The sequence below is a fragment of the Myotis brandtii genome, unplaced genomic scaffold (assembly GCF_000412655.1).
Source record: "Myotis brandtii unplaced genomic scaffold, ASM41265v1 scaffold112, whole genome shotgun sequence".
In the NCBI taxonomy this organism is placed as follows: domain Eukaryota; kingdom Metazoa; phylum Chordata; class Mammalia; order Chiroptera; family Vespertilionidae; genus Myotis; species Myotis brandtii.
In genome coordinates, this window is record NW_005353838.1 from 8,295,807 (window position 1) to 8,312,104 (window position 16,298).

General features: G+C 35.8%; 1 protein-coding gene across 7 annotated transcripts in view; it reads right to left on the minus strand.

Annotated features, from left to right (window-relative positions):
• The window catches only part of KIAA1715 (KIAA1715 ortholog), a 66,569-nt gene that overhangs the window by 16,619 nt on the left and 33,652 nt on the right, over window positions 1-16,298 (minus strand). For all 7 annotated transcript variants that reach the window (XM_005857607.2, XM_014546109.1, XM_014546122.1 and 4 more), the window contains one exon: window positions 6,583-6,795. In XM_005857607.2, coding sequence (XP_005857669.1) covers window positions 6,583-6,795 — 213 coding nt within the window. The remainder of the gene's footprint in view (window positions 1-6,582; window positions 6,796-16,298) is intronic.

Consider the following 16,298-nt stretch of genomic DNA (forward strand, 5'->3'; position numbering starts at 1 on the left):
CAGAATCAGGGCTGACCACAAAATGTGCAAGCCAGAGTCCATGCATGTCATTGCTGCATCATCCTGTTTTTTCAGTTAGAGTAGCCTTGCCAGGTTTTAATTTTTAAATCTAAGAAACTGTTCCCAATATATAGGATAGGGTCCCTAGGCCTGGCTGGCAATCAGGGCCATCTGTGAGGCAACCGGCGGGAGGGACGATTGGGGGGCCCCCACTGGTACCCGCCATGGCTGGTGGCCTGGCACCATCTGCTGGCCAGCCCCCCCACCCCCCCATCGCCACAGCTAGTCGCCTCCCTCTGTGGGGGAGGGGAAGATGCTCAACACAGCGCATTCGGTCAATTTGCATATTAGGGTTTTATTATATAGGATGGTATTTGTGTATCCAAACACAGAAAGATTAAAAATGGTACACTTGTATAGGGCACTTACCATGAATGGAGCTTGCAGAACTGGAAGTTGCTCTGGGTGAGTCAGTGAGTAAATGCTAAGTGAATGTGAAGGCCCAAGACAGTGATGGCGAACCTATGACACGCGTGTCAGAGAGGTGACACGCGAACTCATTTTTTTGGTTGATTTTTCTTTGTTAAATGGCATTTAAATATAAAAAATAAATATCAAAAATATAAATCTTTGTTTTACTATGGTTGCAAATATCAAAAAATTTCTATATGTGACACGGCACCAGAGTTAAGTTAGGGTTTTTCAAAATGCTGACACGCCGAGCTCAAAAGGTTCGCCATCACTGGCCTAAGATATTGCTACACACTACTATAGGCTTTATAAATAATGTTCCACAAGCCCTCCTCCTGCTTTCTTCCAACAGGGTCAGAAATAGACCACTGAAGCTGTCAATGTTTCTCCATGATCAGGGATATGGGCTGGACTAATTAGAAACATTGAAGAGAAACTGTCTAGATAAGGCATAGATCAGCATAGTAGTGACTGTTAGGAGGGAGTGAAAGGTGGCCTGAGATTCAGTAAATTAAGAAATCAGATGAAGAGAAAAATGAACATAAAGGATTGTTATGGCAATGTGGTTTTTGGCTACCTGTTGTAGTAGTCAGATTAAGAAACTTTGTGGTATTCATGAAAAAACAGTGTTTAACATGGAGAGGGTGCAGAATTGAGGAAATACCTTTACTTTGGAAATATGTTTTGGTTCCACTGACCCTGTCTGGCACAAAAGGCTCTCTCTGGCATTGAACTGAAAATGGAACCTGAAAATATTTGCAAAGTTCAGGGACAGGCTGGCTCCACATTACTACAGAAAGCTTTTACTAAAGTGGCAGCAGCACTTAATACTTTTTAAGGTAGCACCTGTAGACCTGTGTCCTTGTACAGGATCTTAGTTCTTCAACTAAGAATTTATAGCAATGTTCTCTGAACACCATCAGCTAGATCTGGGAGGGCTGTAGTGCCCTCTGAATGTAGAGTGCTGGGGGAAACAGCTCCTCTGTGCTGATACAGGTGAGTGGCTGAGTGGTCGGGATATAATCTATACACTCAAAATTGAGGTTCTGAGAGTGAGAGGGAATCTATTACTAAGCCCAACAGATATTGTTTCTGTCCAAGAAAAAAATTCCTCCTGAACCACATATCCTTCCATTTCTTACAGGAAATTCATCTCCATTAAAATCTTATGGGACCACCATCATATGTATATGAGGTCCATCACTCACCAAAACACCATATGTGGCACATGACTATATATTCTTCTCAAGTGGGAAAAAAAAGCATTTACCAAAACAGATGATATTCAAAGACATAAGACAAATCTCAATACATTTAAGAAGATTCAAATAATACAAAGTATGTTTTCTGGCCATAACCGATTTAAATTAAAAATAAGCAAAAAAAAAAAAATCTCCAAGTATTTGGAGACAAAATAATATCCATGAAATAATTCAGGATTCAAAGGGAAATTAGAAAGTATTTTTAAATAAATAAAACACTTTAAAACATCAAATTATGATATGCAGCTAAGCAGTACTTAGAGAAAATATTATAACACTAAATACCTATAACACTAACCACTTACAAAAGAAGATAAGATAGGTCTAAAATCCATGAATTCAGCTTCCATCTTAAGAAACTAAAAACGAAAAGCAAATAAAATCCAATGTGAACAGAATAAAAGAAATAATAAAGATTAGAGAGAAAACAAATAAATTGGAAAATACAAGAATAATATAGAAAAGCTAGTTGTTTGAGAAGATCAATAAAACTGGTAAACTTCTAGCCAGACTTACCAGAAAAAGAAAGAGGGAAAATACAAAATACCACTATTGGGAATAAGAGAAATGACATAAATCCAAATTGTAAAGATATTAAAAATATAATAAGGGTATATTATGAATAGCTTTATGCCAAATAATTTTATAAGTTGGATGACATAGATTGATTGAAAGACTACAAAATTACCACAACTTGCTCAACAAGAAATAGATAACGATTCAATTTGCTAAAATTTTGTTAAGAATTTTTACATCTATGTTCATAAGGGGTATCAGTCTGTCATTTTTCTTTTTTAAAAAAATAAAATTTTAATTAAAAAAACTCTCCTACAAATAAAACACCAGGCCAAGATGTTTCAACCTATAAATTCTACCAAACATTTAAGAAATAAATGATATCAATTATATACAAACTTGTCCATAAACTGAAGGAAATACTTACTACTCATATAAGGCCAGCATTACACTGACAGAAGAAAAAAAAAATACTATTAACTGATATTCCTAATGTAAATATTTTTAACAAAAATTTCGCACACTATACTCAACAATATGTGTGTGTGTGTGTGTGTGTGTGTGTGTGTGTATAAAATAAAACATCATGACCAAATGAGATTTATCCCAAGAAAGCAAGGTCATTTAACATTTAAAAATTAATGTATTTCACTAAATGAAGATTTTTTAAAAAATAAAATAAAATAAAATCCCATGTAAGCATCTCAATTGATGCAGAAAAAGCATTTGACAAAATTCATAATCCATTACTAATAAAAACCTTCAGCTAACTAGGAATAGAAAGGTACTCCTCAACCTGATAAACACTATCTACAAAAAACAAATGATGGCTAATATCATGCTTTCCTCCTAAGATCAGCAATAAGGCAAGGATGTCTATTCTTACCACTTCTATTCAGCATTGTACTAATAAAGGTTCTAGCGAGTGTAATAAGGCAAGAAAAAGAAATAAAAGAAATCAAGTAGAAAGGAAGAAGTAGAACTGTATTCACAATTTGATAGTCTATGTAGAAAATACTATGGAATCTATAAAAAAGCTATTGAGATGAGTTTAGCAAGATCATAGAATATAAAATTAATATATAAAAATCAATTGTATTTCTATATATATTAAAATGAACAATTGGACATAGTTTTTAAAAATATAATTTATAATTTGATCAAGAATATAAAATAGATGTACTAGTACATTTAACAAAAATGTGCAAAACCTATATACTGATCATTATAAAACATTGCTGAGAGAAACTAAAGATCTAAATAAATAGAGAAATATATTATGTTCGTGTAATAAATTAGGTAATATCAGAAGAGAGGAATGGAGAGTGGGGAGTGGAAGAATAACCTAGAATTTAGTTAATGATTTATTTATATCATATAAAAATAATAACAAGAATAAAGAGTTACACAAACTATGAATTGTTACTCCACAATCTCTCAAAAGTGAAAGAGAATTGTCTACAGGAAATACTCTGAACTAAAAGACAACATAGAAGAAGGCATTGAGAAGAAAGTGGGAGGATAAAGTAAGATGTGATGTTTGCCTTTGTAAAACAAGGCAGGATGAACATAAGAGTAATATGAGCAGCAATGGAGATTTACAAGGAGACCCCATAGAAGCCTTTGAAACAAATGAGGCCTTCTTGGAACAAGCCTTGCCATACAAGGATACAAGGTTTACAAATTGTCTATGACAAAAACTTTAAAGCAGTTAAGATAGGCTTAAGGTAGGAATATTATATTAATACTTTAAAGAATAAGAGATTTGCTTTGTAAATAATCACAAACCTAAAAACTATTACCAACTTAAAAATAAGCAAAAGATACCAAAATTATAGCTATTAGTAAATAAAATATAGGTTCTAGAAAAAGTAATTAGTATTACAAATCAAGTACATTTTTCTGGTTTTATCAGGTAAGTTATCTGTTTACTTGTACTAACAACATTCAATCATTATCATAACAAAATAAACATTAATGCAGACAATAAGTGCTAACTCTTATAAAAAATTTTCAACTTGAATAAGCATGCCAAATGAGATTCAGAAAGCATTTAAGCCAACTTAACTTTTGCTGGAATATTTTACTTCTACATGTTTAAAATGAAAATGTCCATAATGGAATCTGGATACATAAAATAACAGATTTCATAAAAATATCTTAAAATCCTTACATACTTAGTAACTTTTAAAATAATGCATATTCATCTTCATACTGTTAAGGATTTACAGTAATTAATACAAACATCAAGTGCAATCATTGTAGGAATACTGGTCATTTTTATATAGCTTGGCAAATTATCAAGTACCTGCTGCTTATTAATTTTCAAACATATGGGTGCCCTGTGGTAATACACATTAAATTGATTCTCTTCCACAAATATGGCATAATGAAAAAATGAATTATTAATCTTCTCTATAAGAAATCACTTAACTCATTCATATTTTTGGCAATGTACAACTTAAATACAGTCTTTTACACAGAAACTAATTTAAAACTTTGGTAAAATGTTATATTGACATGATCATGAAATTTAGGCCATTATTCCTTCTAACCCTATTCTGAAATGTGCAATACAGTTTTTACTTTATGTAAGTTGCTAAACTTGTATTTCTTTAAAACTAATTAGATACACAACTGTATACAATACATGCATTCTCACCAAAACAGTATTTCATTAAACAACTAAGAACTTTAAACATCATGGGTATCTCAAATCAGTCAGATAACAATTGAAAGATAAATAATTTTCAATCAATTTCATTTTTCTCAATTTCACAAAATATATGGCTACCTTAAGGAACATCATTGTATGTCAAGTTTAAAAGTATTTTTTCAATAACTGTTTTTGAAAAATATGATTTGTATATATTTCATTTACAGCCAGATTTCTTAATGTTTATAAATTAACAGTTTTCTAGTTTTCTAAAATGTAATGCTGCTTTTTTTGAAGGAAAAGCAGGAAAAACAATCTACTGTAATATTAACATTTAGATTGGTTATTGATTTTATTACATAAGTGTCTTGAATATCTGATATCAACTACTGACTAGCCTCAAAATCATTATAAATTATATTAGTAATTAGTCATAAAAATACCAACATAATCTAAATTAGAATTAAATATCCTAAAATAGTATAATTTACAATCAGAGTCAAGAACCTGACAAGGAATCTACATAAAATAATGTGATTTGCTAAAGCAATGAACTTCCAAGTCCCAATCACACCCAAAAGATAATTGCAGGGTAATGTAATATATTACACTCCAAAAATGGGATCTTCCCTAGTGATCCTCCACACTAAAAAAGGAGAATCTGCCCGATCAGTGTGGCTCAGTGGTTGAGCGTCGACCTATGAAACAGGGGGTCAGAACACATGCCAGCTTGCAGTCTTATTCCCCAGTAGAGGGTGTGCAGGAGGCAGCCGATCATTGATCCTCTCTCAACATTGATGTTTCTCTCTCTCTCTCTCCCTCTCCCTTCCTCTCTGAATCAATAAAAACATATTTTTTTAAAAAAAGAGAGAATCCAAAGGAATGAAATAATAGTAAAGAAAATATGCTAATTTAAATGGACTTTATGCTAAAGTATCTGTCACAAAATACTAAGATTCTTTGGCTTAAAAAAAGAATACTTTAGCCGAACCGGTTTGGCTCAGTGGATAGAGCGTCGGCCTGCGGACTGAAGGGTCCCAGGTTCAATTCCGGTCAAGGGCATGTACCTTGGTTGCGGGCACATCCCCAGTGGGGGGCGTGCAGGAGGCAGCTGATGGATCTCTCTCATCGATGTTTCTGGCTCTCTATCCCTCTCCCTTCTTCTCTGTAGAAAAATCAATAAAATATTTTTTAAAAAAAAGAATACTTTAATACCAGTCCATATTAACAACAGTAGTATTGTACACCACAATAAAGGAATATTCTTCCTGAAATATGTTAATTGTCCTGTTTAAAAATATATGTGAAGGGTGTAGCAAAAAGCATATATTCCAAAAGTGTTCTCTTCTATCCCCATGTTAAATAAATCTGGAGCCATTCTAAAGGTGAATATAAAAAGATATGCTATACTGTTGATACAGAATACTACAAAGTTTTATCGCCATTTAAACAAAGAAGCCATAACAGTTAAATGAGCTCAAGAAATAGGTTTCAGTATCACAAGGTGCCAGCTGTAAAGAGTTATGGCTAATTGAATATGGAACTCCTGCTTAATCAGATAACTGCTCTGCTATTTCCAAATGAAATGCCATTTCCATACTGTCTGAAAATGGCCCGTTTTATTGGTAACCAGAGAAAACAATATAAACTGTAAATAACATTTAGTGCTCTGTTTACCCATTCCAGGCACAGAAGTAGCAGGGGATCCAAGACGTCTTGGTAACACATTTGACGATAGGGCTGGAGTAGCAGTTCTTTCTGGGGGCCCACCAGGGGCTGAAGTGTCCTTTGTTGGACCAGGAGATACTGGAACTTGTGGAGGAGGGCCCTGGCTAGACCTTACTGGTGTTGGAGAAAGGTTTCTTTGAGCTGCAGTTCGCTGACGAATCTCTGAGAAAAAGAATAAAAAGTATAAATTACATTTAATATCCAATATGCCACATTAGCCAATACCACAAGTATTATTTACATTTAATTTAATTTTGTGACACCAAAAGGCATTTGTAGGGCTAAAACTGCTTGTAATAAGAAATCTATAAAATGTAACATTGAAAACTGACTATAACAGAGTACTCCATTTCTGAACCTACAAGTCAACTGCATATATTTACACAATAAGCCTTGATCTCAATCCATCCACTGATATCACTTTTCAAAATAAATTCAAGTAAATAAAATCATCACCCAATGTGTCGTGTCTTTTACAGTAACCCTTCCTAATTTATAATAAAGAAAGGAAACTTTACCAGAATTTAGTGAAAATTGCAGGTTTTTCAAGATAAAAACAATGGTAACTCAAAAAAATGAGTGAATAACTATATTCTGGAATTATCGAATTATGAGGTAATTAATCTAAGTAGTCATAGAAATGTTGCAAAAGTATTCTTAACTATTAGGTACCATGCCTATTCTCCTTTACACTACTGCCATTTTCTTAGTATACTAATTTCTTTTTGCCAATACATTCAATAAAAGAAAACTTCCTACTCAGCATAAATAATGTATCACCATAAATAAATCTTATATTTAGTTGCAGAAATTAAAAGATTTTCTGTAACAGGTTGGCAAATGTGCCATATCCAGGCTACTGCTTCTTTTTGTAGTTTTACTAAAATACAATAATGCTCTTTTGTTTACAGATTGTCAGTAGCTGCTTTAAAAGAGCTGAGTAGTTGCAACAGAGATCATATGGCTCTCAAAGCCATCCTATCCTATCTAATAATAGACAAACAGGGTAACTGACAGTACCTTCGCTACACTTCCCATTGGCTAATCAGCGAGATATGCAAATTAACCGCCAACAAAGATGGCGGTTAATTTGCATATGTAGGCGCGAAGCGGCGGAGTGAAGATTGAAGGCAGCTCCGGCCAGAGCAGCGAAGGCTTTGAAAGCGGCTCTGGCCGGAGCGAAGGCCTGGGTTCCAGTGCCGAAGGAAAACCGGTGCAGGCAGCCAGGGGAAGGGAAGGCCTATTGCACGAATCTTTTCGTGCAACAGGCCTCTAGTCCTATATAATAAAAGGCTAATATACAAATCGACCGAACTGTGGAACAACTGGTTGCTATGATGCGCACTGACTACAAGGCAACGCAGGAGATGCCCCCTGGTGGTCAGTGTGCTCCCACAGGGGAGTGCCACTCAGCCAGAAGCCAGGCTCATGGCTGGCAAGCGCAGCAGTGGTGGTGGGAGCCTCTTCCACCTCCATGACAGCGCTAAGGATGTCCGACTGGAGTGGGCCTAAGCCATCATTTGGACATCCCCCGAGGGCTCCCGGACTGCGAGAGGGAACAGGCCAGGCTGAGGGGGACTCCCCGCCCCGCTGAGTGCACGAATTTCATGCACTGGGTCTCTAGTTCATTATATTTACTATCTGGCCCTTTACAGAAAGTTTTATGATGTGCTTCCTCTGAATGTGCATTTACCCTGTGAAAATTAACCAAAGCACATTTTTAACATCACTCATGCGCTACTATAAGGTGAGGTTTATAACTAACTGGTAAGCAAAGAACACCGTGTCTAACATTCCATAAAAGAGACTTAGCATAATAGTTTCTAAATTTAAATTTAAGCAGACAAAGGGGGGTAAATGATATACAAGAGTCAGGAAAGGGAGAAAATAGTATCATTTTCAAAGGCAAAGCAGGTAATAAAGACAGTATAGTGATTACTAGAGGGAAAAGGGGGTGAGGAAGGTAAGAGAGGGTATAGGGGGATAAATGTTGAGGGAAGGAGACTGGACTTTGGGTGGTGAACACACAATACAATATGTAGATGATGTATTATAGAATTGTACAACTGAAACCTATATAATTTTATTAACCTATGTCATCCTAATTCAATAAGAGTTACAATATCAATAGTTAAAAATAGCTAGTGATACAATCTAAATCTACACTTGGTAAAGCGTTATGAAATATTCTGGTAACTCTTGATTTAAAATATCTAAGATTTGCCCTGGTCAGTATGGCTCAGTTGGTTGGAATGTCGCCCCATACCCCAAAATGTGGCCGGCTCAATTCCTGGTCAGGGCACATACCCAGGTTGCAAGTTCAATCCCGGTTGGGATGCGTGCAAGAGGCAGCCAAGTGATGTTTCCCTCTCTCCTCTCTCCTCTCTCTCTCTCTCTCCTCTCTCTCTCTCTCTCTCTCTCTAAAATTCGTGCAAGAGTAGGCCTTCAAAATATCTAAGATTTCTCAACTTTTAGCCACTTGCCATTCACAAATGCCTTGTGTTATTACTATGCCAAAAAGTTTCTAATACTCAACAAAGTAGTCATATGGATATATTAAATATTTCCTGCATTGAAATATAAAGTAGCATCCCCCAAAAGATTTACCTAGCATTCCACCTCAATCTGGTATAGTATCATAACAGGTATTCCATAAGGTCAATTCTACACTGGAGGATATTTTAACACAATGACCAATCAGGGATTCAATAAAAATCACACTCACTGAATATGAGGACATGTCCAAATTTTTAAAATTATAATGAAACAAATCAAAATAAGATTTTAAACTACTATATTATGATACAAAAGAAAGAAAGGTTTAAAATAATGATGAACAGGATAGTTGCTAAAGCATAAACTCTGGGATCAAACTGTTTTAATTTAAATTTTAGCTCCACCCCATTCATTAGATGTGCATGCAGCCTTTTCCAAGTTGATAGCATCTCTCAGTACAGCTTCCTCATAATGAGAATATTTACCTCTTATGGTTTTTGTAAAGATTAAATAAATCAATGCAAAGAACTTAGCCACAGCACAGAAAATTATTTAATAAGCAATAACTAATAGAAGTAGTATACATCTAAAAGTTCCAGAGATTACAATAAATCAATAGTTAAGCAATCTACAATTTCTAAATCAATTATTAAAATAAAATACAGATTAATTTTCAAATTAAATGTTTTCCTAAAGTTATTTGTGGACTTATTTAAAGTGCAAATTCATAATTTATGTAAAAACTTAAATCTATAACCCTAGCTTGGTATTAAATAATTCTTGAGATAAATGTGCTATAATACAAATAATTACCTCTCAATTTCATCAAATTTTTAAATACTACTTCTTTACATACTGATAAAAAAAATTCTGCATTTGTTTTGGTATCAAGCTGTAGTAGGAAGAACACTATATAATATTTAGGAGGCATGAATTTTCATCCTAGCTGATATCACCTGTGAACTAAAAAGTCTTTTATGCACTCTGGGTTTCATATTTCTTTAAACAGTGTTGGCAAATCTACAAACACAATCCTCATATTTTCCTTAGTATTGGCCAAAGACTTTCTGAATTTTTGTGTCCAGTTCTTAGCCTCAAAAACAAACAAATAAAAAAACCCCACAAAATTTAGTAAATTTTAGTAATGAGAAAAAAACTTTAAGCCTATGAGTCATTCACATGCATATGGAAACTTAAACCTAGGGTGAATTTGGCTCTTTATAAATATGAGATGTATTTAAATGGGGTATGGGGGTTTATCTTCAGGAGAGTTTCTATTTTTCAATTTATATAAATTCAAGTTTCATTGTTTAAATTTATATACATACTAGAGGCCTGATGCGCAAAATTCGTGCAAGAGTAGGCCTTCCCTCCCCCAGCTGCTGGCACCAGCTTCCCTCTGGCACCCAGAACCGGGGCTTCCCTCGCAGCCCCAGCTTCCACCGGAAGGTCGTCCGGAAGGACATCCAGTCTAATTAGCATATTACGCTTTTATTATTATAGAAGATAGCCCTAGTTAGTCTGGCCCAGTGAATACAGCATCAGCCATGGACTGAAGCATCCTGAGTTGGATTCTGATCAAGGGCACCTACCTTGGTTGCAGGCTAGATCCCCAGGCCCTGGTCAGGGTGTGTTCAGAGGCAACCAATCCATGTGAGACACATCGATATTTCTCTCTGTGTGTCTCTCCCCCTCTCTTCCACTCTCTCTAAAAATCAATGGAAAAATATCCTCAGGTGAGGATTGACAAAAATAAATAAATAAATTGGTAGGTAGATAGATTAAATAAACAAATAAATAAATAAATGTATATACATATAATTCCTTTAAATAACCAATAATAAAGAACATGCATATGACATCTCTTCCTTTTACTTTCAAATTTTTCTAAAGTCTACATTCACTATATCTTCAAATCCTATTCATACCGAGATCCTTTAAATACAGCTTCTACTCTACTTCTCTACTGAAATTATTTTCTCAATAGTTTGATGGCTTTTTATTAACAGAAATGACTCCAAAATCTTCCTTCCCATAGAGGCAAAGCTTTTTGAAAAAAGAAAAACTTCCCTAACATTTCACTCCTCAACACAACACAATCGGATTTTTGTGCTCCTTCATAACTTCCACAGTATCACCCACCACTGAAAGGACCATTGTTTTGGTCATATTGCCATTATTGTCATTAGCGTAGCTGCTCTTTATCGATCCCTATTATCTGCTAGGTACTATACCAGGTGCTTTATGTGAGTTTACTAATCTATGTAGTATTTATACAATATTATGCACTAGTTAATTCTTTGAGATAGTACCTATCCTCAGTTTTCAAAAGAAACCAAAGCTCAGAAACTAAGTAACTTGCCAAAAATTACTCCAGCTCAGAGCTGGAGCCAAGATTCAAATCCCAGTTTTTATGACAACAATGCCCTCACTCTGTTATATAACCTGTCAGCTACAATTGCCTCATTTGTCTTCTACTTACTGGTACTTGACTTTTTGCAAACTATGACAGTGGATGCCTTCTCTACTACACTTCAATTTTTTAGGTACCAGTTTAGTTATACTTTTAACTCTGCTCACTGCTTCTTTTTCCTGGGCTCTTCTTTTCCCATTTATCCTTACACATTAATGTTCCCTAGAGTTCTGCCATAGATCCTCCTCCTTTATTTTCTCTCCCTAGGAAATTTTACTCAATCCCATGGTTTCAATAAGTATGCTGCCTATACTTCCCAATGATTTCTAATCTATATCTATAACCTCAACCTTTTTCCTGAGCTCCATTACAAATAATCAACTTCCTATAAAGAGTACAATTCCCACTCAACAAAGCAAATTCATTATCTTTTACACAACCTACTACTCCAATTCTTATGTTCCTTATCTTGCTTAAAACACTAACATCTAACCAGTTACCCAAGCCAAAAACCTAGGCAATATTGTGACTCCTCTTCCCACTCCCCACTTTCCAAATCTGACTGCCATTGAGTCCTGTCAATCTACTCTTAAATCTGAATTCTCTTAAATCTCTTCCTTTTCAACTCCTTCACTACAACTTTAGTGCAGGCCTTTATCTCTTACCTATGTTAGATGATATCCAAATTGATCTCCATGTCTCAACCTTGCTCTCTCCAATCCATTCTCCATATTACAAAAAAAAAAAAGTGTTCTTTCTAAAATGCAAACTTGATCTGAAAGTTCAGCAAGATTGTCCCATTTGGTAAATTACTATTTCATAACATTTAAACAAAATTCATGAATTAAAAATAGGTTTCCTTTTATTTTCTTAAGCTCAACACATTTATTAAGCAGCCATTATAAGGAAGGCACTACTGAATGGGACCCAGAGCTGCATTAGAGGTGGCAAGCAAAGATAATACAAAATTACAAAATACACATATGCAAGGTAAGTGCCATAAAAAAGGAACCAACAAAGTACCATGGAGAGTTCAAGAAGGGGAAGATATAAACTCAGTGATGGGATGAAGAAAGGGTTCATAATAATGGTGGCATTTAAGATGAACACTGAAAATGGATGGGGATAGAAATGCCTTTGTTAACTGTATTAAGGTACATGTGGCAGTTTTAAGAGTCCAAAATTCTTTGATTTGCCTCCCATCAAATGGAGGAGGGAGGATGTAAATGTCCCCTCCCTTGAATCTGTGCTGTTACTGTTTGACCACACAAATATAGGTGTACCAGTTTCTAGGACTACTTTCTGTCTCTTGAGCTGTGTGCTCTTAGAACCCAGCCACCATGTTAGCAGCAAGCCCAAGTGACTCCATTAGAGAGGTCCAGGTGGAGACAAACCAACAGCCAGCACCAACATGTTAGCCTTGTGAGTTAAGCCATCTTGATAATACATCCTTCAGCTCCAGTTAGATAGCTCTAACTGATGTGAGGCAGGGATGAGCTGTTTCTACCAAACCTTGCCGAAATTACAAATTCATGAGCAAAACAAATGAATGCTGTTTTCAGCCGTTAAGTTTTGAGGTGGTTTGTAACAATAGATAACTATAATAGTATAGATATGACACTTCAGTAAAGAACACCCAAAAAAGAAAATTTGCTATTTCATAAGGTGTTTTCCAGATTTTCTTAATCAAATGTACATCCTCCGAAAAAAAAAAAAAACAGCAAAATATAAAGTGCCATTTATTTGCTCTCAAAAAAGATTAATGATGTCTACTTTAATCTTCCCTATATGCCACGGAAGTAAGTAAACTCTAAAATCCTACTTAAATAAGAAGTTGTAATCTATTTGCTAGAGCCATTAAATTTTTTTGCAATACTTATTGATTTCAAATTTAGCTGTGGCAGGATACAATTGACTTTTCTTTTGTTAATTTCATTAAGAGAGATGTAGTGCTATATACACAGGTAAAGAGAATGTGTAGGTGGCTTTCTTTTTGAAACAAATATAGAAGGGTCTGTTAAGAATTTATTTTAGCTATCAGGTGGCATCCTCCAACATTCTTATCAGCCTCTCTACTTCAGTCATTCACTCCTATCTATGGTCATCATCTAGTCCTATATCCTTGTCATTAAGGATAACTGCACTCCTCTCAAGTTCAATCATCCCACTCTCAAAACACACTTAACTTTCCAGCTATTTTGTAAAGGGTCAGACAGTAAACATTTTATATTCTGTTGACCATATGTGGTTTCTGTTGCATAGCTTATTCTTGTTTGTTATTTTTTAGAACACTTTAAAAATATAAAACCAATTCTAAGCTCAAGAGCCATATAAAAGAGATTTGGGCCCAGATTTGCAAGCTGTAGTTTGCAGAACCTTATTTTAATACTACCAATACCTCTGACTGTCCATTATTCCCCTCTCATTGCCCTTATTTCCCTCATGATCATCTTAGATTTTGTAATACAGTGTTACAATCCCTCCCTTTTTGTATACAACTTCACTTCCCTGCCCCTTTATCACTTTATCCAATCCATTAGGCAAAATCTTAGTCCTGATTAAGGCCAACTCTCTGCCTACTCCATGCCTGGTACCCATACAGCTAAACACAACTGGAAAAGACACATGCTTTAAATGCATGACGGTTAACTTCAAGTGGATGTTAGTGTCCTCCGGCATTCCTACATTTTCCTAATCTGTTTACTCTCATACTCTCCTAGAGAATTATTTTACACCTTCTCTTCATAACTCCAACATCTTCCTCATCCATGCATTCTCATTAAGAAAACAGATAAAACACAAATGCTTCTGCCTCCAGCTACCTATTTTTCCACTCCCTTTTACTCAAAATAATTGTTTGTTCAATTGTCTCCAACTTCTCTACTCCCGTACTTTCTTAAACACACCCTAATCAGGCTTTTGCCCCCATTCTTCAAGGTCACCAAGGAACTCCACATTACTAAAATCAATGGCCAATGACTGACCCTCAGTTTGTTTGGCAGTAGTTTCTGTAACAGATGACCACTACCGTGAAACACTCTTTTCAGTTAGCATCCAGGACTCCACCTCTCCAGGGTTTCCTGTCTCACTGACCACCTCTTTCCAGCTTCCTTTTCTGGTTCATTCTCATTATTCCCAACAGCTTAATGTTAGCATACCGTAGGGTGGCCTTAGTCCTTTTCTTTCTCCACATTTAACTTCCCTATTAATCACATCCAGTCTCACTGTGTTAATACCATCCACATACTAGTGACACCCAAATTTATATCTCCAGCCCAGATAATTCCTGTTTGCCAGACTCATACTCAACTGTTTCCTTAATATCGCCACTTGGATGTCTGTCTAAAAGGCATTTCAAACTTATGTCCAAAATAAACTCTGTTCTTCACCACCTTAATTCTAAAAAGCAGTTAATTACAATAGACCTTGAAGAGCCAGGAATACTGGAACAATACACTCCAGAATAAATATTTTTAAAGATTATCAGCTTCTTAAAGTAAAAAGCCATATTGTAATCATCTGTTTATTCTCCATGGTGCCTGCACCTAAGTTATTTAATACATTCTTTTAAATGAACACTTCATTTATATGTAGCTAAATTTCAATTCTCCAGAAAAGAATATTTGAAAGCAGAATATTCTAAAGCAGAGACACCACCAACAATAAGTTTTAATGTTGTCGTTTTTAGCAATGGTTTTTCTATAATTATGACATAACATCAGAAGGAAAAAAATGTATTTGAATATCAAAGCTTCTAAGTAAAGATAAGTTTAGCTTCTTGAAGAAACTTATGTTGCCTAAATATTAATAAATACTTAAGAATGTCAGTAGAGGGAATCATATATCTGTACTTTTTAAATAAGAGTGAAAAGGTCAGATTTTTTTTAAGTAACTGCTAGCAATAGATTTTTTAAAAGTAACTGCAAAATACCACATTTTAAAAATTTATTCACTAAGATTATTTAAAAAGTATTTTTTGAAAAGTTAGTCCTAGAGAAACCAAGATGGTGGCATAGGTAAACACCTGAAATTGCTGCCTCCCACAACCACTTCAAAAATATAACTAAAAGACAAAATGGACATCATCCAGAACCACAGGAAGGCTGGCTGAGTGGAAATTCTACAACTAGAAGGAAAGAGAAAAGCACACTGAGACTCAGAGGAGGTACGGAAGTAAAGTGTAGAGGTACTGAGGCGCATGCAGAAAGGGCTGGCAACTAAGGACACAGTTATCTTTTTTAATCAGGAGGGAGTCACAAGCTCCCGGCTGCTCTCAACTCCAGTTCCGGGAGAGTCTCTGGGGACCCAGACTCATACGGGGAGAAACTGGACTGTCTGGCAGTGGGCGGAACTCGAGGGCGGCTTTCTCTCAGAGGTGCTTGCAGTGATTACCAGGGGATACTGAGACGCGGGGCCTCTTAGGGCAGGGCTGAGGATCAGCCATAGCTGCTTGCTCCGCCCTGTTAATTCCCTGAGACTCCGCCCCACCTAGGCTGTGCACAGAGGCTTTTGCATATGAATGACCTGGCTCTTTGCAATCTAAAATTATCTAACAAACTGCAGCTGGGTCAGAGAGACCCAGAACATCCAAAAGAAGGCCCAAGGCCCCACAGCAGCTTCCACTGCTTCACAGCTGGGCCAAATCTGGACACCTCCAAACCCCAAACAAAGAAGAGGAATCTGCAGATCTCTCCATAGCTCCTGCTGGGTAGCCTCAGGCAGAGGCTAAATTAGCACCTCCTTAGAGATCCAAGAG